The 19,782-nt window shown below is 42.7% G+C and overlaps 1 protein-coding gene across 4 annotated transcripts in view; it reads left to right on the top strand.

Moving 5' to 3' along the window:
• The window catches only part of Dhc64C (dynein heavy chain, cytoplasmic), a 244,593-nt gene that overhangs the window by 32,645 nt on the left and 192,166 nt on the right, over positions 1-19,782 (top strand). For all 4 annotated transcript variants that reach the window (XM_083114055.1, XM_083114054.1, XM_083114053.1 and 1 more), the window contains exon 12: positions 1,182-1,316. In XM_083114055.1, the coding sequence (XP_082970181.1) occupies positions 1,182-1,316 (135 nt within the window). The remainder of the gene's footprint in view (positions 1-1,181; positions 1,317-19,782) is intronic.

The raw sequence follows: 19,782 nt of genomic DNA, 5'->3' as shown, positions 1-19,782 counted from the left end.
ACCTACAGGCCGTTCCATGTAATGTGGTTCAGAAAAGAACTAAAGGGTTACTCGATATTTTTTAAAATTTTTTTTGTGCATTGCATGTTTGTAGTTTGAAATATACTTTCATTGATTTCTAATATTTTGTGTTTAAAAGTAGTGGTCATTTTCATTTTATTGTACATGCCATTTGCTGTTTAACCCTAAATGGGCCTTACTCTGATGAGCTTACTTTTCATTGTTCAGCATAAATTTTTCTCCCGATCGATTTCGTCACCCATCTGGTGGCTTCACAAAAAAATGAAAGGTAAGCAACCGCCAAACAGATATCTTTAGATACAACCTAAAAGGGCCTTCAGATTTAATAGGCAATTGAAAAGCTACATTATTGCATAGTCTGTGAAACAGTTTAATTCAGAATAGGTATCAGCTGGTATCATTAGAGAAATGTATGCGAAACACGAAATATGAAGTAACGTGATGTAATGTTAGTTTTTCATGTTTCTGGAAGTTGTGAGGTGCATTATCCTACCATGTTTTGTCATGAAATGATGCGAAATATACTGCTAAATGCAAAATAAACTGTTAAACACAAAATTTAGAATTTATTTAATGATGACTCGACAATTTCTGAAGTCTGAACAGAACTATCCTGCGAGTGATGCAAATTATGGAAAACTGATTAATTCTGTTGTAAATATTTGAGAAGCAAAAAGCAATACTTGAAAATGGACTCATTTATACAGGAATAAACTTAGTACTCTAATAACTACATAAATGTACTGTTACAAGGGAAATGATTATTTTGAGTAATAAGTGCATTTTTCAATCAAATTTAGGGTTTTATTTGCCATTTTAACACTGAAATGACATTTTATATAGTGCTTTTAATTCTGATATGTGCCCAGTTATTGTACCAAAATCTTGATCTCTTATTTAGCATCAATATGTGGCCCTAGGTATCGGTGATTAAATTCTAGCCTATATTTTCTGATACAGGTACATTGGTAACCGTTAATTGTAGACACTGGGTGACAAGAGTTTTTTTTGATTAATGTAAAACCTCTAAATAATACAAATAAAGAATGGAGCATGAGGTATTGACAGTTTGATAATGGTTTTTCTTTTATGTTTTAGAAGACTAAATTATGTAGTGAACAATGTCCATTTTTCTTACAAACTGTTTTGATTACTTTTAGGTCAGAAATCTGAAGAACCTTGGCTTCAGAGTTCCGCTTGCCATAGTAAACAAAGCACATCAAGCTAATCAGTTATATCCATTTGCCATCTCCTTGATAGAAAGTTGCAGAACTTATGAGAGAACGTTAGAGAAGGTAAGCATCATATTGTACTATTGCAACAACATATTTTGCATTTTTATTGCCTATGTATGAATTTCTCATTAGTGATAGTTTCATCAAATTGTATGTGAGATTTATGTAAGTTGTAGCAGCTTTTCACATACTGATCATAAAAGAATATGAACACATTATGTTAATGTTTATAATGTTCTCTTGTGGCAACGTTATTTTGTTTAAGGATTTTACGGATGGACTGATATGAAAATGTTGCTGATACCAATAAAATACCAGTATTAAAGTTACAGATACCCGACATTGGACTGATTACAAAGGTTCCTTGAAGATCTTTAATGGTTCTTAATTAACCTTGTTCATTAATGCATGTAACGAGGTGATGTGTGTTTTGTGTTGGAAAACAAATCTTTTATTTTGAAATGTACCTTACAAGCCAAGATTATATGAATTAACAGTTATATTCATAAAAATAGTAACAAAGTGGCATAATTTTGCAATCAGTTAAGTTTTTTGTGTGGAAATATTGCACGAGTTATATTATTGGCAGTTTATTGAATGAAAAGGCAAACAAATATGCCTTTAACAGCTGATACTCACCATGGTGATTTGGCAAATTAACATTATGCATAAAGGACGGGGCAAGACTTATTACTTGATACTTTATCAGTATTTACCAATCATTTCAGTTTTTCATAATGCTACCAATATTTTTCTGATGCCGTTTATTTAAGTAGCCTATAATTATTGTTTTTATGTAGTCAGGAGAAAAAGTTCCATTGTTATGGAATCATGAAACACACTCCAAAATGTCTGTAATATATATTCAGTTTTAGCAGACAAGGCAGGTAATGGTAAATATCCAGATACAAGGTTGCTTTTCAGGATAGGATGTAAGTAGTAGGAATTTTAGTGTGTTTCATTTTGTTTGACAATGGCAGTTTTCTCCACATTATATCTAACTCGTGTACTGTGGCTGTGTAAAGTGCATTTTAAATATTTATGCCATTTTTAAAGCCAAAAATGCTTTCAGTTGCCTGATTACATGCATTAACAGGGTGGCTATTCATTGGTGATTCCGGGAATTATCCGTAAATTATTGGCTACGGAAATTATGCGTGAATTCTACTTGAATTTTTCTCCGTAGACGTGAAAAATTACAACTTTTTCTAATCCAAATCCTATTCACATTTCATGCAAATAAAAATTATTTTCGTAAAATTTTATTGCTCTCTTCGCTCGCAATTGCTGCTTTTCTTGGTCTTATCAAGTTTATAACCATAGCTAGGAGGTGGTGGGAGTCAGCCCTGGGCGCCGAACTATCTAAATGAAAAATGCTGTAAAATTAATTGATTGATTTGTGGTTTTAAGTCCACTTTATGCACAGAAAGGCTAATTGGGAGTGGACCTACAGTTTGAAGTGGGATCCAAACTACTGTGCCGTGTGGAGAAAAAATAATTGAAATAGTTTGTTCGAACACAAATGCTTTAGCACCAACTTCTATCCCCTTTTTGCATAATTTACGAGGATAATAACGTCTTTGATACTACTACTACTACTACTACTAATAATAATAATAACAACAACAACAATGTTGGTCCCGGCAGGTTCGAATCTTGGCTTGGGCATGGATGTTTGTGACTGTCCATTCATCAATTTTATCATATCACTCATCCCCATCTTCGCAAATTAGCCAAACGTGGCACAAGAAGTGAAGTAAAATAAAACAAATCAATAGTAATAATAATAATAATAATGTTATAATAATATTATTATTAACGCTATTATTATTATTAGTATGTTTATCCTGGCACTTTCTCCCCGCCTGCTCAGACAAAAATTCGTGGTTGCGCCTCTGATTGTAAATAGAAACTCAGCTTCTTAAATTAAATATTTTAATTGTATTACGTATACCATTTAATTGAATTATAATTTTTCGATGTTGGAATCACATAACAGTTGGGCTGAAAAGTTCATAGGCTGACCCATAGATGGCGTTACTAGAATTAAATCCATGTGATTTTTACTTAGTACTAACCTTCAAAAGATACGTGTATAAATTTCACAGCTGCCGTATAATTAGTTCGGGAGATATAGCATTGTGAGTGAAGCAGCTTTTGTTATTGTGAAAAAAGGGATAAAAAAGAATTTCGTGTGTTAATAAAGCATTGCTTTTTGGCGAAAAAAAATACTGTTGAAGCCAAGGCTTGGCTTGATAAACATTATTCGGACTCTGCACCAGGAAAATCAACCGTTGAGAAGTGGTTTGCTAAATTTAAACGAGGCGAAATGAGCATCAAAGACGATGCACGCAGTGGACGCCCCAAAGAGGCTGTTACCGACGAAACATCAAAAAAGTCCACAAAATAATTTTAAATGATCGTAAAGTGAAGTTGATCGAGATAGCTGAGACTTTAAAAATATCAAAGGAACGTGTTGGACATATTGTGCATGAATATTTGAACATGCGAAAGCTGTGTGCAAAATGGGTGCCGCGCATGCTCACAATCGATCAAAAGCAACAACGTTTTGATGATTCGGAGCAATGTTTAGCGATATTCAACCGTAATAAACACGAATTTTTCCGTCGATATATTACAATGGATGAAACATGGCTCCATAACTACACTCCAGAGTCCAATCGACAGTCAGCCGAGTGGACTGCACGTGATGAACCGAATCCAAAGCGTGGAAAGACGCAACAGTCGGCTGGCAAGGTTATGGCATCAGTATTCTGGGATGCGCATGGTATTATATTCATCGATTACCTCAAAAAGGGCCAGACCATCAACAGCGATTATTACATAGCGTTGTTGGAGCGTTTAAAGGATGAAATCACGAAAAAACTGCCCCATTTGAAGAAGAAAAAAGTGCTGTTTCATCAAGACATTGCACCGTGTCACAAATCAATGAAAATGATGGCAAAATTATATGAATTAGACTACGAATTGCTTCCCCATCCACCATATTCTTCAGATCTGGCCCCCAGTGACTTTTTCCTGTTTGCAGACCTTAAAAGAATGCTCGCTGGAAAGAAATTTAGCACTGATGAAGAGGTAATCACCGAAACTGAGGCCTATTTTGAGGCTAAAGAGAAATCGTACTATCCTATATTGAATAATAAAATCGAATTTTGTCAAAAAAAATATTTTTTACTATGTGAGTCTACGAACTTTTCAGCCTAACTGTTAGACCCTTTATATTATGAAGATATTTGTGTGTGGATGTTGAGAGGCCGTAATACGTAAGGTTGAAATAGAGAATACATCTGCTTGTATTTTTTTAAAGTTCGCCTTGAAAACCGGGAATTATACTTGAATTTTATCATGGTTCTAGAGTAGCCACCCTGATTAAGTAGGAGAATGAACCATTCAGCATTTAATGTATTGGTATTGTTATTATTTAAAGTTTAATATCAGTCCAACCCTGATATATCTTCTTACTTTGAATCTTGACAAGTCTTTGGTAGCACTGTGTAGGCATTGCACATGCTGACAGAATCAACCTGGCTGCATAAATCATGGGACAACTTAGTTTGAAAATTAATGTTATTTTTAATATTTGATGCATCCATAGGTCATATTTTTTGTTCTAATTATCTTATTGAATGGAGTGACAACTGCATTTAACCAATACCATGGAATCCGAATCCATGAGCATGGCGTGACTCCTTTACATTTTGAATTTAATGAGATGGGTTTAAACATATTACACTTTGAGGATCTTGGTGACTAATGTCTTGATTATGAAATACTTATTCCACAAGGTTACTGTGAGTTTAGTATTCTCCATTTCTAGCCACCCATGATGAACAAAGTATTGCTTGACATGACACAATTAAAAAAATCTTGGGTGATTTTTCCTAGCACAACTCCTGAACACCACAGGTTGTTGAATCTCTGCCACTTCCGTACTTCAGCCAACAGGCTTCCGCATGGAGAATATCATCAAAGAAATGCACGCAATCAGCCAAGAGAAACCAACAGTAAACTTTGACACTTGACAAGCACAGCTTCACTCATTACCTATACAGCAACAAAAAAAATTGAGACCCTGTGCAGAACCTGCAACCACCAACCCAAAGAACAGAACCTGCACCGCACTGAGCAGCATAGCAGACAACTCAACCTAGCCCTCAGAACCTGCAAGAGCCTCCAGACTGCAACAATCGAAACCATCGCCAATCGAGAGCACAGCAGACAAATCAACATAGAATCAACACCCAGCACTGCAGCTGAAACTCGGAACTATCACCAATCAGGAGTAAACGAACCAGTGGCGCACTACCAACTCCATCCTAGATGTTGGGGCCTATGTTAATGAAATCAACGGTCTTTCAAAATTATTCAACAGCAACATAGAAATACAAAGCTTTACCTACACAACACTGTGCCAGACCATGAATGATTGCTTTGCTTGCCATGCCCAATTCATAAAGCCAATGTTCCAAGGCACGAAATACACTTTTCCCACCCCACAAAACAAGTTATGAAAATTCTGTGAAGCACACAGGTTGGCTTTAGTAGTGGAAGTGCCCGGGTTCTGCAACAGAAAATGAGGCTCGCCTTAATGGATTTCTCTTGTAAGGCATGAGCCTCATTTTTTCGCAGTGTTGCCAACACCTTACTCGAAAAAATCACCAAGGTTTTTTTTTTGGGGGTCTAACGTAACCTAAAGCAAGGAGCTGGCAATCTTGCTTGAGGTTTTTTAATGGTTTGCTCTTGTAAGGCATAAGCCTTATTTTCTCGCAGTGTTGCCAACACCTTACTCGAAAAAAAATCACCAAGGTTTTTTTTTGGGTCTAACCACCTAAAGCAAGGATCTGGCAACGTTGCTTGAGGCTTGGTTTACAGGGGCATAAAGCAAGGTTGGCAACCTGGTGGTTTTGCCATAGCTTTTTACAAAAAAAGAGAGAGGAGAGAAAGAGAGGGAAGAGATAAACAACCGACAGCTGCCAACACCCACCCTAACCTAACCCACCCTAACCTAACCCACCCTAACCTAACCCACCCTAACCTAACCTAACCTAACCTAACCTAACCTAACCTAACCTAACCTAACCTAACCTAACCCAACCTAACCCAACCTAACCTAAAGCAAGGAGCTGGCAACTTTGCTTGAGGCTTGGCTTACAGTACATAAAGCAATTTTTGCCAACCTACATATACTAAACAAGGAGAGTTGGTACTGCCGTAAAAGAGAGAGATGGGTGGATGGCAACACAAGCGCGCACGCGCGCGTGCGCGTGTGTGTGTATAATATGTAGCATTATTTACTAGAGTGTGTTGGCAAACCACCTGCAACTAAAAAATAGAGATGCCAACGTTGCTGTAAGATGAAGAGAGAGAGAGACCTACGGCCGGCAACAGTAATAAGCGAATGCGCCATATCGTAATTTTCCAACTTCGTATATCGTGATTTTTGTAAACCTCTCTCGGGGGAACGATGTGCCACACACACACGCACGCGCGCGCACACACACTTATATTATAACACAAACAAACAAACAAAATAATAATAATTGTTGTTTTTTAGGATTCCTGTCCTCCATAACCCTGCCAGGAGTGCGTGGTGCCCAACCAAAAAAAAAAGTAAAGGTTTACAAATAGGAATTGGCAACACTGACGAGGCTCGAATTATTATTTGAGGCTCGAAATTATTATTTGATGCTTGTTGGTGTTGCCTACCCACAGGAGGAGGGGGAAAGAGGGGGGGGAGAGGAGAAGAGGGGAGAGGGAGAGAAAGGAGGTACTATCAGCGCCATCTATTAGCAAACAATAGAAATAAAAAAGTAGGTCAAACTTTTTCAACACCCAAACATTTTAAACGTCCTCACGTAGTAATACGATAGCTGAAGATGTTTAAAAGAGTACTCTTAGTCGACGAAGCTAATTGCTAGGGCCCTTATATTACTAAAATATTCTTTGATTTGCATATTTCTCATACCGCCATATGTTGTTCTAGTTGACTTCTTCCAAAAAATGCTAATTAGCGAGAGTTAATTAAGCAAGGGCAAGTAAAAGAAGCAAAATAGAACATATGTGCCGGCGTGAAAATATGTAAAAATTCGATTCAGAAGTGGATCGAATTAAAGTTGGGGGGTATTTTGCATTTTTTCCCTATAATGTACAAAACATTTACCGTACATAATTTTTTCTATTTACAACAGTATAAAATAAGAGGAATGTGTGACAATATCCATATTAATTAGGAAAGTATGTTGTATGCTAGGTTAGCTAATTGTGTCTTCTACAGCTTCACTGTATAGAGGGAAGATGGAAAAAAGAGCTCTACGGAAACTGACGCTCTTAACAATATTGTACGCCCGTGAAAATTACATATAAATAAGACTTAAGCGTATTATCTGCTTTCATGTCAGATTTTGCCAACCTGTGAGCTGTAGTGTTTAGGTGACAAGGGACCTGCTCAAATATGATACTGTTGACAATATTGTACACCCGTGAAAATTACATATAAATAAGACATAAGCGTATTATCTGCTTTCATGTCAGATTTCACCAACCTGTGAGCTGTAGTGTTTAGGTGACAAACGACCTGCTCAAATATGATACTGTTGACAATATTGTACGCCCGTGAAAATTATATATAAATAAGACTTAAGCGTATTATCTGCTTTCATGTCAGATTTGGCAACCTGTGAGCTGTAGTGTTTAGGTGACAAGCGACCTGCTCAAATATGATACTGTTGACAATATTGTACGCCCGTGAAAATTACATATAAATAAGACTTAAGCGTATTATCTGCTTTCATGTCAGATTTTGCCAACCTGTGAGCTGTAGTGTTTAGGTGACAAGGGACCTGCTCAAATATGATACTGTTGACAATATTGTACGCCTGTGAAAATTATATATAAATAAGACTTAAGCGTATTATCTGCTTTCATGTCAATTTCACCAACCTGTGAGCTGTAGTGTTTAGGTGACAAGCGACCTGCTCAAATATGATACTGTTGACAATATTGTACGCCCGTGAAAATTATATATAAATAAGACTTAAGCGTATTATCTGCTTTCATGTCAGATTTTACCAACCTGTAAACTGTAGTGTTTAGGTGACAAACGACCTGCTCAAATATGATACTGTTGACAATATTGTACGCCCGTGAAAATTATATATAAATAAGACTTAAGCGTTTTATCTGCTTTCATGTCAGATTTTACCAACCTGTGAGCTGTAGTGTTTAGGTGACAAGCGACCTGCTCAAATATGATACTGTTGACAATATTGTACGCCCCGTGAAAATTATATATAAATAAGACTTAAGCGTATTATCTGCTTTCATGTCAGATTTTACCAACCTGTAAACTGTAGTGTTTAGGTGACAAGCGACCTGCTCAAATATGATACTGTTGACAATATTGTACGCCCGTGAAAATTATATATAAATAAGACTTAAGCGTATTATCTGCTTTCATGTCAGATTTTACCAACCTGTAAACTGTAGTGTTTAGGTGACAAGCGACCTGCTCAAATATGATACTGTTGACAATATTGTACGTATATTGTATTGTATAGGAGACTAGAAGCATATAATTTGGCGAAAAAAACAAAAAAACCCAAGTAAGGTCATAGAGAATAGTTAAAAAAAAAGTGAAGAATTATATTTTGCATTGCACAGCATTGGATATTAAATAACATACCCCCAAAAAATTTGTTCATTATACGTTCTGTAAAAATTGCCATACGTACCAAACTGCTGTGTCAAGTAAACATTTTCAAAGACACTGTCGTACTTGTGTGCCGGGAAAACAAATATGTGCGACCAAACTGTGCTCTAAGTGTGGGAAAAATATTTCTATTGCCAACTTCAAGCGACACCAGCTTACTTGCCACTTACACTTACTTGTAGCAAAAATAAGCACCACCCATATATAAATAAACCCCCCAAACTAACGCTAATTAGAATTAGCTTACAAAATTTTTCTCGTAAGATATTTTTCGTAAACACTCTACCACCAACAGATCACATATAAATAAACATACCCCCAAAAAAATGCGCTCCATGAAAAGTTGCCCTGTGTGCAAAAAAACAAACATATCAAGCAAAAATTTTGCAAGACATTGTCGCACCTGCGTGCCAGGCAAGCATTTGGCTGCCACCGAACTGTGTTCCGGATGCAATATACGCTTCACAATTGCGTATGCCAAGAAGCATAAGCTTACTTGTCTAAGCGAAAGTACATCTGGGGCTCAGCCTTCGACCTCCACCAAGAGGAAGGCAGAAGCAGCCTCCATCAATGCACCACCCACGAAACGCATCAAGCCTGCGATGAAAGCGAACCAATCTGCTTTCGAGCGTTTGTTGGAGGATTTTGTCCTCACTTCGGAGGGCTTATGCGACGTTCGTAGCTTTTTAGAGGAGAAGCGAGCAGAGATAATTTCCATCCTCGGTGATGCGCTTGCAACGCACTCCACCAAATTCTACGCATCGCTACGTTGCCAGTACAAGAAGCCGTCCGATGAAATTTACAGCTTCTGCCACAACACCAAAGCGAAGATGCTGCATCTGGCGGATGTCGACAACCTCGAGGTCATCTACAACCAGTTTGCCGAGGAGCTGGTGGTTAAACAAGAAGAACATGAAGCTGAGGGCTCGGGGGGTTCGCTGTGTGGCGGGCCTCACGAACTGTGCGTCAAACTTTGCAAGTTTACGCCTCTCTCCGCCTCCAGCTACGTCCCCTTACCACCTTCCATCGCGGCAAAGAAGGCCGTCCTGAACATTCAGAACAGTGACGCCAAGTGCTTCGTATGGTGTGTGCTTGCAGCGTTGCACCCTGTCAGCAGGAAAAACCAACCACATCGAGTTAACCACTACCTACCCTACGAGTCGGAACTGAAAGATGCTATGGCTGGGATCGACTACCCGGTGGCGCTTTCGGACATTCGCAAGTTCGAGGCCCGTACACACAACCCTCGGTTGGCCATCAACGTTTACGGCCTCACCGACAAAAATGTGGTGTACCCCATCCGGGTGAGCGATGTAGACGACGTTGATGCTCGGGAAATTCACCTTCTGCTCATCAAGGACGAGACCCATCACCACTACACCCTCATTCGCTCCCTCTCTAGACTTGTTTCGAGCCAACGGAGCAAAGACAAAACCCACATAGAAGTTTGTCGCAGGTGCTTGTCCATATTTGATAATCGAGAACAGCAGGATTACCAGCGCATCAGAGGTCCCAACATCGCTGCTGAGAAGCTCGCTCGCCACAAACTTTATTGCGATGCCAACGAGCCTGGGGTGGCAGTCTTGCCCAAACCTGGCACCGTGGAGCGTTTCCACATGCACGGTGCCATGGTGGAGCACCCCGCTATCATCATCGCGGACTTCGAGGCCTTCCTCAAACCCCTGTCCACTTGCGATCCCGATCCCGAAGTTTCCTCCACCACCCCTTACCAACTCCACGAGGCATCCAGTTTCGCCTACGTTGTGGTGCGACGAGACCAGCACATCGCCCCCGAGCCCTACGTGTATCGCGGTTCCGACGCAGTTAAACACTTCCTCGAGAGGATGGTTGTCGAGGCCATCGAGATAGGGAAGGTACTGTTGGCCCCCAAGTCTATGCTCCCACTGTCCCCCGACGATCAACGTAGACACGACGAGGCCATCGCTTGCCCTGTCTGCGTCGAGGAGTACACTGCCAACAACCGTAAAGTCCAACACCACGATCACTTTAACGGTAGGTATGTTGGTCCTTGGTGCAACGATTGCAACCTAATGGCCCGGGACCCGCGCTTCATCCCTGTGTTTTTTCACAATGGCTCGGGGTACGACTTCCACCATCTGGTGCTTCACTTGGGGTACGACGACATGCGAATCAACGTCCTGGCGCAGAACGAGGAGCGTTACATTAGCTTGAGCAAACGAGTGTCGATCCCGGGATCACGCTCTACCGTCGAGCTTCGCTTCCTCGACTCCCTGAGGTTCCTCCCGGCCAGCCTCGATGCTCTCGCGGGGAAACTCAGCGACGAGCAAACACTCATCACCTCTGCGAATTTTCCGAACTTGGACGCCGGTCTCTTCAGGCGTAAGGGGGTCTACCCCTACGAATACGTCACGGACCCTACCAAGTTCGCGGAGACGTCGCTACCTCCTCGAGCAAACTTCTATAGCAAGCTGCGAGGCTCGGACATATCTGAGGATGACTATAACCATGCTCAGTCCATGTGGCGCGAGCTGGATTGCCAAAATCTCGGGGACTACCACGATGCGTACCTCAAACTTGATGTGACGCTCCTCGCCGACGTGTTCCAGGCGTTTCGTGCAACTGCGAAGACCATCTACAAGCTGGACCCTGCATACTTCTACAGTCTTCCCGGACTGGCCTGGTCGGCCATGCTTCTTCTTACGAAAATCAGGCTTGAGCTTCTTTCGGACGTGGACATGATGCTGTTCGTGGAACGTGCCATGCGGGGTGGAATGGTCCAGGTGCCGCTGCGATACGCACGCGCCAACCATCACCACATGGCCACCGGTTACGACCCTTCGCAACCGTCCAGCTACATCATGCACACGGACGTCAACAACCTCTACGGATACTGCATGATGCAGCCACTCCCTTTTGGAGGCTTCGAGTGGGCCGATCCCTCCAACTTCGACGTTGAAGGTTTCCACGATTCGGAGCGTGGATTTTTTGCCAAGGTGGACATCGAGTTCTCCGAGAAGGTGCAGGATTTGTTCTGCGATCTTCCGCCAGTCCCGGAATTCAAATGCCCACCCGGCTCGAACCAAGCAAAGCTCATCATGGACTTCGTGCCCAAAGAGCGTTATGTCCTACACTACCAAAACCTCCGGTGGCTGATGAAGCGAGGGGTTACCGTCTGCACGGTACATCGAGTTTTGATGTTCGAGCATTCTCCATGGATGAGGCCATACATCGAGCTCAACACCGAACATCGCACAGTCGCCACTTCTGATTTCGATCGCGATTTCTTCAAGTTAATGAACAATGCGGTGTTCGGGAAAACTATGGAGAATGTGCGAAATCGTGTAGATGTGAGGTTAATATCAAACAAAGCACAATGTCGCAGGCTCGCAGCAAACCCGTTATTCAAATCAAGCACCATTTACAATGAGCAGCTGGCTCTGATTCACATGAATCGAGGTGAGGTGAGGCTCAACAAGCCCATCTACGTTGGAGTCGCGGTTCTGGATCTGAGCAAGCTACACATGTTCGAGACGTACTACGACATATTACGTGCACACTACGGCCACAACATCTCGCTTCTCTACATAGACACGGACAGTTTAATATATCAGGTTCACACAGCCGACGCGTACAAGGACATGGCCACGGTTCCATCTTTGGTTGACCTTTTCGACACCTCAAACTATCCCCAGCCGAACCGATACGGCATCCTGGCTCGCAACAAGAAGGTGCCCGGCAAACTCAAAGACGAGAAGAAAGGTGATGTGCCTCTCGAGGATGCCGGTCTTCGCTCCAAAACCTATGCTATTCGGGCAGAAGGATCCATCACGAAAAAGGCTAAGGGTGTGGACAGGCGGGTCGTCCGAGAGTTACTCGAGATAAAGCATTACCGCGAAGCCCTTATAAACGTCAATTGCAGGAGTGGAGCAGCGCATCCAGAGCATCGACCATGTGTTGACAACCAACCAGGTGAGAAAGGTTGCCCTGGACGCACGCGACGACAAGATTTGCGTTCTGAAATGTGGGATTCACACGCTCCCATGGGGGCACTATCATCTAGAAATTAGCTTAGAATGTGGTAAATGGCATGTATGTATATATGTATGAAAAAAAAACAACACACAATTCATGTAACAGAAGTTCTAATTTAATATAGCCAAAATATAAACAATATTTTGTTTATCTTCAAATGCAAAAAAAAAAAAACAGGTGGAGGTTTGGAATTTTTAGCGGGACTAACTCCCTGCCGCGCCCTACGGGGTGAATATGGGGCACACGCAGGGCCAAAGGGGAAGTTCCTTTGTGCGTTCAAGTGTGATTTATTATAAATGCATTAAAATTAATTTTTTTTTTATTATTATTTTTTTATTCCAGATTATTCTCACAAATGTAAGAAGGTGTTCCTCGCAGTACATCCTAAACATTGCGTTGCAGGTTAATCTAATATTTGAACCTGCGGTCAGTATAATTTTTTGAGAATTATGTGATTTTTTTTTACTTAAAACTGTTCGGTCACTCTTTCATTTTTGACATCATACACAAAAAACTTCTCTGCAATCAGGATGACGCTGCACAGAGTATCGGCAGGCAGCGCGTCGTGGAACTCGCACACGATCTTGATGTTGGTTCGATCGTTGACCACCACCTGCTTTCTCTTAGATGTGTTGATGACGAACATCGGCCTGCGTGTTTTGAATTCGCTGGGCGCGTAGTACACGTCCACGCTTCCCTCGGTCACGCGTTTGTAAGCCGTGTAAGCTTCGTAAAGTTTGAGGTAATCGTTTTTGGTCATGTCGAGGTTGTAATTCTCGCGCGGGAACACTTCGTTACGTCCATTTTTGAGATAAACGTTCTTGATCTTGCAGTCGTCGAATTTGCTGGAATCTTTTTCCTGATCGTTATCGCGTCCGGTCTGAAAGAGCACCACGACGAAATCTGGCATGTCGAACTGTATGTTGTTGAACTGCGTCGTCACGTCGAATTCCATGTGACTTCTCGACGCCATCTTCTGCACGCACTGGTAACCGTGAAAGTGAATCGGCACCTGCGGACTTTTCAAGATCTCCGCTTTGTACTTGAGGGCGTAGTTCGTTTCGTATTCCACCACCGGCATTCTCAATTCCATGCTCCGGATGACGCACTTGGCTGCTTCGGGTAAAGTGTTGGGCAGCGGCGTGGTGCCGTCCGGACCCAAAGTAGCGTATCGCATCAGTGCGTCGTTGTCGTTGGCCGCTCTTCGAAACGTGACGCGCAGTCCTCCCTTCCACATGATCTCCTTGTAGTCCGAGAAGAAACCAGGCAGCAGACGCATGGGAAAGAGCACCGTGTGACTTGTCGTCGATATTTTGGTCCCGGCTTCGAATCCCCCGGCCTGATAGTACGTTGCGTCCGTTTTGGATAATTTCAACGTTCCCACTGCCGTCGACGTGATGCCTGGATAATCTATTCTGTCGATGACGGTGTTGTGTTTCCTCACCTCCACCTGCGAGAACAGGTGAGGCACGAAGTTGTCCACGAGTATCAAGTTTGCTGCTGCGGGAAACGCGTCTCCGCTTTCCTTCTTCACCACGTCGAATTGAAGGTAGAGGTCCGCTCTGTGAGGATGAACGAACCCATCCCCTACGTCCACGTCGTATTCGATCTCCCTGTTCGCTTCGTTGAGATTGGCGAACGTGCGACGGTTGGGAGGGAAAGATTGCAATTCGTAACTTTCGATTTGCTCCATTTCACTATGTGTGTTATTTATTATACGTTGATCTCCACGATGGCCGTCGTAGTGGCACCTGCGAAATCCACCACGTCTCCTTTCTCGTTCGTCACCACCAACTCTATGTCGTCTATGCGGTTGCGACATACTGGAAAATAGATCGGCGAAGAGGGTGTGTAGATGATCGGTTCCATGAACTCGGAACTTGGTTTGAAAGTGGCTATGATTCCCGTCTGCTTGTGACTTCCTAATAATCCGTCCGAAGATTTCGTGATCATACCTTCGGCCACGTTACAGTGTACGTTCAGAGTCTCTATGGCTAAGAATTTAGGAATGTTGGTTGCCGTGTGCTTGATGCCAGCTTCGAGTTTTGTGTCATTCTCGAAACCTAAAAGTTCTCCCATGGTGCCCAGGTCCACGGTCTCCGTCGCGGATAGGATTTCCACTCTGTGCGTGACCGAATTTTGAGAAAGGTATGTGCCTTTGGGTAACTGAGCTTGCAAAGTGGAAAGATTGTATTGTCCTGGCGTGACGACGATGTGTTCGCTTCCGACGCTAATTTTGTTGTTGTGCTGCGTAACATTAGGTATGAGGTACATGCTGTAGAATGCACGCAGAGCCACGGATTTAGGATAGACGATGTCGTCGTGCAGCGTGAGTTTCAAGATTGAAGATTCGCTCGTGAGATGGAACACGCCCATCCTAGTGATGCTGTTTCAGGTTCCACAGTGCTTTCTGGAAATCCTCGATCGTAGGGTTATTTATTTTAGAGAGAAACGCGAGCACGGAGAGGCAGAGATGACCGCAGTTCACGTCTCCGAAATTTTGAATGCGTTCGTCGTTGTAGTATATAGAGGTTTTGTTCGTCTTCAGATAATGAATTAAATTTGTAGGTGGAACACCTCCGAAAGAATCGAAAACGAATGCTTTATCATCATTTTTGTGGTAACATATCCAATGCGTGCCTGGATTTTCTTGACCGTCCAAGTTGACTACTCCGCATTCTCTTCTTTTAACGCTTGAAGGTAACGAGTCGGACATGAAAACTCCTCTGAAGTGTTTGATTTGTAACGGTTCGATCAGAGATTCAATGTCTCGGTTGGTGAGTGCCGTTGTTTCTTTTTTTTTAAACTTTTTCATCACGCCCTTGCCTCCTTTTTTCTCCATGGCCAGGTTGTGACGTTTCTGTTCTTCCAATTCCGCCTTGTTCTTCTTCGAGTCGATGACGGTTTTCGCGATGGCGGCGCTACCGCCGGCTAAACTTCCAACGGCCCCCAATGCTGCCAGGATGGCCGGGATGCTGAATATGAAACCTCCGACCTTTTGCTGTTTCCGCGAACGCTGCAAGCGTCTCAATTGAGGTGTGCTGAGAAGTAATTTCATTCCGTGTCCTTTGCTCAAGCAAGAACGTTTCTTCTCGCGTTGTTTCTTGGTGAGTAACCCATCGAGGACACCTAGATTTTTAAGATTGGAGTATGGTATCTGGTACACGACACCCTTGGGCTTCATGTTGATGCTCTATGTGTTATTTTCACGGTATGTTATTTATATATATATTCTGAGATTTTTTCTCGTGTAGTTTTTTTACGGTATGTTATTTATATATAAATGTTCCGAGATTTTTTTTACGGCCTCGCAGTCGTTACACAAATTCTATTACGTGCTTTGTTTTCTTGCCAAGAAGTTCCTTTGTCCCCTTGTACACGATTCGAGTTTTGTTCTCGATTAAAATAGATAGCTTCTCGTCGGATAACATGTTAGCGTATCGATCTGGTAAAAATAGACTGTATTGTGCGTTGAGCAACAAGCGTACCTTGGGACCATACTGGGTAGAAACGATTGAACCGGAAGTTATCGTGTAAGGTTTGTCGACTTCCAATTCCTGAATTTTTACATACTCGACTGACAAATTTAGCATTTGTTTTAATGCTTGGAGATCGCTCATTTTTTCAGTCGTCATATCAAAAAAATTTCAGAGTGTTAGAGAGAAATTTAATTGTTTTTCACTATGTGTGTTATTTATATATACCAAAAATTATTTTTTTATGATGTGTGTTATTTATATATCAAGTTTTTTTTTTTACTGGATGTTATTTATATACCCCACCCCAATTTTTGTTTCGTGTTCATGGCGATGGTGGTACCCAGTGCGGCGACCCGTTCACCCAACGATGCGTCTCTGCTCACGAACCTTTCGAAAGCTGCATGCTCCAATTTTCTGTCTGCTTCGTGACGTGCGTCCAGATCCGTCTGCGTGGTGTTGTAGGCGATGTCGTGATCTTTGCATGCGGCGTCCAACGGATTCACACCCTTGTCTCCTCTCTCCAATCTTTTCTCGAGTTTGGTACCCGGTCCGCAGTACTGGTAGCCAGGTAGATGCATCTCGAAAGGTAACTTGTTGATGATGTCGTTCACGAGCCCCTTTCCTTCGGCCACGTTCCAAAATTTCGGAGGCAGCGTGTTGATGATTTTGATCAGGTAACCTATGCCCTTGTCGTCGTTCACGATGAAGTTGGAAAGTTTCGTGCTGATCATGTCCACGATGCCAACCTTCTCGTTGTAGAAATTACGGTTGCCTGCATTCTCTTCGCCGGCTATCACCAACAATCGGTCCACGAGTTTCCTAACGTCGTCCACCCAAACAAATTCTTTGGGTAGCGTGTTGTAGCGTTTGACGCCGCTGCCTGTTTTCACCTGGTTCCAAATCGGTTTGATGAGATTCCTGTACTTCTCGCCGCTGCTCGATTTCACCCTATTCTGCGAGGCGTCGTTGTTCTGGTACAAGGCATCCGTCATGATCAGAATTTCCTTGTAACTCTGGTAATCTTCGTCGGTGTAATCTTTCGGCTGCTTTTTGGCAACGAGTTCCCACAGTCCCACCGTACCCGGATACCTGGTCCAACTATCCTTGTCGCCTAAATTGACTTTAATGTCGTTGCCTTCGAAGGTCACCTTCGATTTCCCAATCTTCCACACCACACCACCGCCTTCGTTGGTTTCCATGCTGGGATACAATCCGAACACTTCATCCTTGTCGAATTTCCCCGTACTCAGGTAGTCTCGCGCCAAAGGTCCCAACTCGATTTTATCCGAAGACGACGACGTGCTACCTATAGCTTGGCGTCGTGCCGGTGCATCCTTCAGTTCGAACGGCGTCGAAGGAATGCTCGAAATGGGCGTGGGTACGGCGTAACTTTTAGCTGCGAGCGGTACGAGTTCGTTGATCAAATTTTTATTTTGTTCCGTGACACTTTTAATTTCTTTACCTAGACCGCTGATGGCATCGATCACGGGTTGATCCTGACGTTTCTTCTCTTCGTAGAATCCGCGATTCTCGGATTTCCAACCTTTGAAGCGTTTCGCGAGGTATTTTCGCAACTTGAGATTTTCGTCCTCGATTTTTCGTTTCGTCATGACGTTATTTATATACGTCGTTTCTCACAACGTTGCAACGTTTAGAAAGTCGTTGATTTTGTTTCTGTATTTTCCGTCGTTGGGTTTCCTCGTCATGTCGATCGTCGCGAATCCGAAATCGTCACCGTTCCAGCAAGTAGAGCAGCAGCGTTCCGAAAATTGATTGTAGTTCATGTCTCCGCCTACGTAGTCATCGTACGCGTGCTTGAGGTTGGTGTGATCTTGACGAAACAAACATATGAAATTAGCGTTGTCGCGTACTAACTGTTTTGGAATTTTGGAAAACGTTTGAGCTAGGTAGAAGCAATCCATTCCTTTGTGACGACCTTGCGTGAAAAAGTTGCGAATTTCATTTTGATTTTCCAGGATGGCGTCGTCGAACACAACTGAATTTTCACGACAATCGTCGAGTGGTTTTATTTCCGAGGCGAACGTTGCAATGTCCAGACCATCGTACAGTTTCATCAGTATTTGGATTGCTCCAAACTTTTCGAGAACACGTACAGGTGCCTGTTCTTCCAATCTAACCAATTCGGTGCGAGGAGAAAATTGTCCACGAGCAGTGTCGTTTTCCCACACCCCGAAGGACCTACGATCAGACAGCGGATGCTGTCGGGAAGCAACTCGCCGTTCTTTTTCTTCGTTTGACTTTCCGGATCCGGTAGACGCTTCACCACGTTCCACGTACTCACAAGATCACTTCGTTCGCGTCGATCCAACTCTTTTCCGGAAGTCCCAGCCATTTGACAAACAGTTTGTCACCTTTCCTACGCAATACTTTCTCGATGAGGTACGTGTCGGGGTGTTTCGTTTTAGAGAGTTCCTCTTCGTAAAATCTTCCTTTCAAAATCTCGCCGCTACTATCTTTTATTATATACGTGTGTCGGTTTCCGGGTAAAACTCGAACCACCGTAAAGAGTTCCGTGCTCCAATTTTTTGTGAATCCCTTCTCGAAGGTGCGTTTGAATTTGCTGATCCTCACCCGGTCTCCAATTTTGTATTTAGCTTTTTTTGTCGTGGGTGTGTACTTTGGACAGTAAACTGTAGAAATTAAACGCTGCTCGTCAGATTTCGTAACATCAGCTGGCTTCATGCCTATCGTTCTGTGTACCGTATCATTATAGGTGTCGACGAGTTCCGGCAGGATGTCGACCCATTTGTAATTTCCCCGAAGCGTGAATCGTTTCCACATGTGTGTTTTCAAGGTTCGATTGAATCTTTCCACGATGCTGGCTTTGATGTGACTGAAGGTCGAATAATGTCGAATGCCATGTTTTTGAATAAACTTTTGGAATACGGCGTTGTAAAATTCTTTACCGTTGTCCGTTTGCAGAAACCGAGGTCGTCTGCCGCTTTCGCGAAAAATTAATTTGAATGCTTCCGTGACGCACGATCCCGTTTTCGCCTTCAAAGGTAGAGCCCATGCAAATTTCGAAAACGTGTCTATGACGGTGAGGAGGTACTTGTTACCTTTGTTCCATTTATGTACGTTTTTCAAATTGCCGCTGCTCATCTCCACGAGGTCGCTTTGCCAGAGGTCGTCGATGCCCTTGGTTACCACAGCCAAACGTTCGTAGTTGCGGCGTGCAGGTTTATGCAATTCTTCGACGATGGCTTGCCTAGACATTTTTTTGTTTAGAGATTACGTTTGAAGAGAAGCACCAGCGTGATGGGATTCAAAGAGGGTGGCACCT

The sequence above is a fragment of the Lepisma saccharinum genome, chromosome 28, assembly GCF_977018435.1.
Source record: "Lepisma saccharinum chromosome 28, izLepSacc3.1, whole genome shotgun sequence".
NCBI classification, from domain to species: domain Eukaryota; kingdom Metazoa; phylum Arthropoda; class Insecta; order Zygentoma; family Lepismatidae; genus Lepisma; species Lepisma saccharinum.
This window is presented reverse-complemented; position numbering and strand designations above follow the sequence as displayed.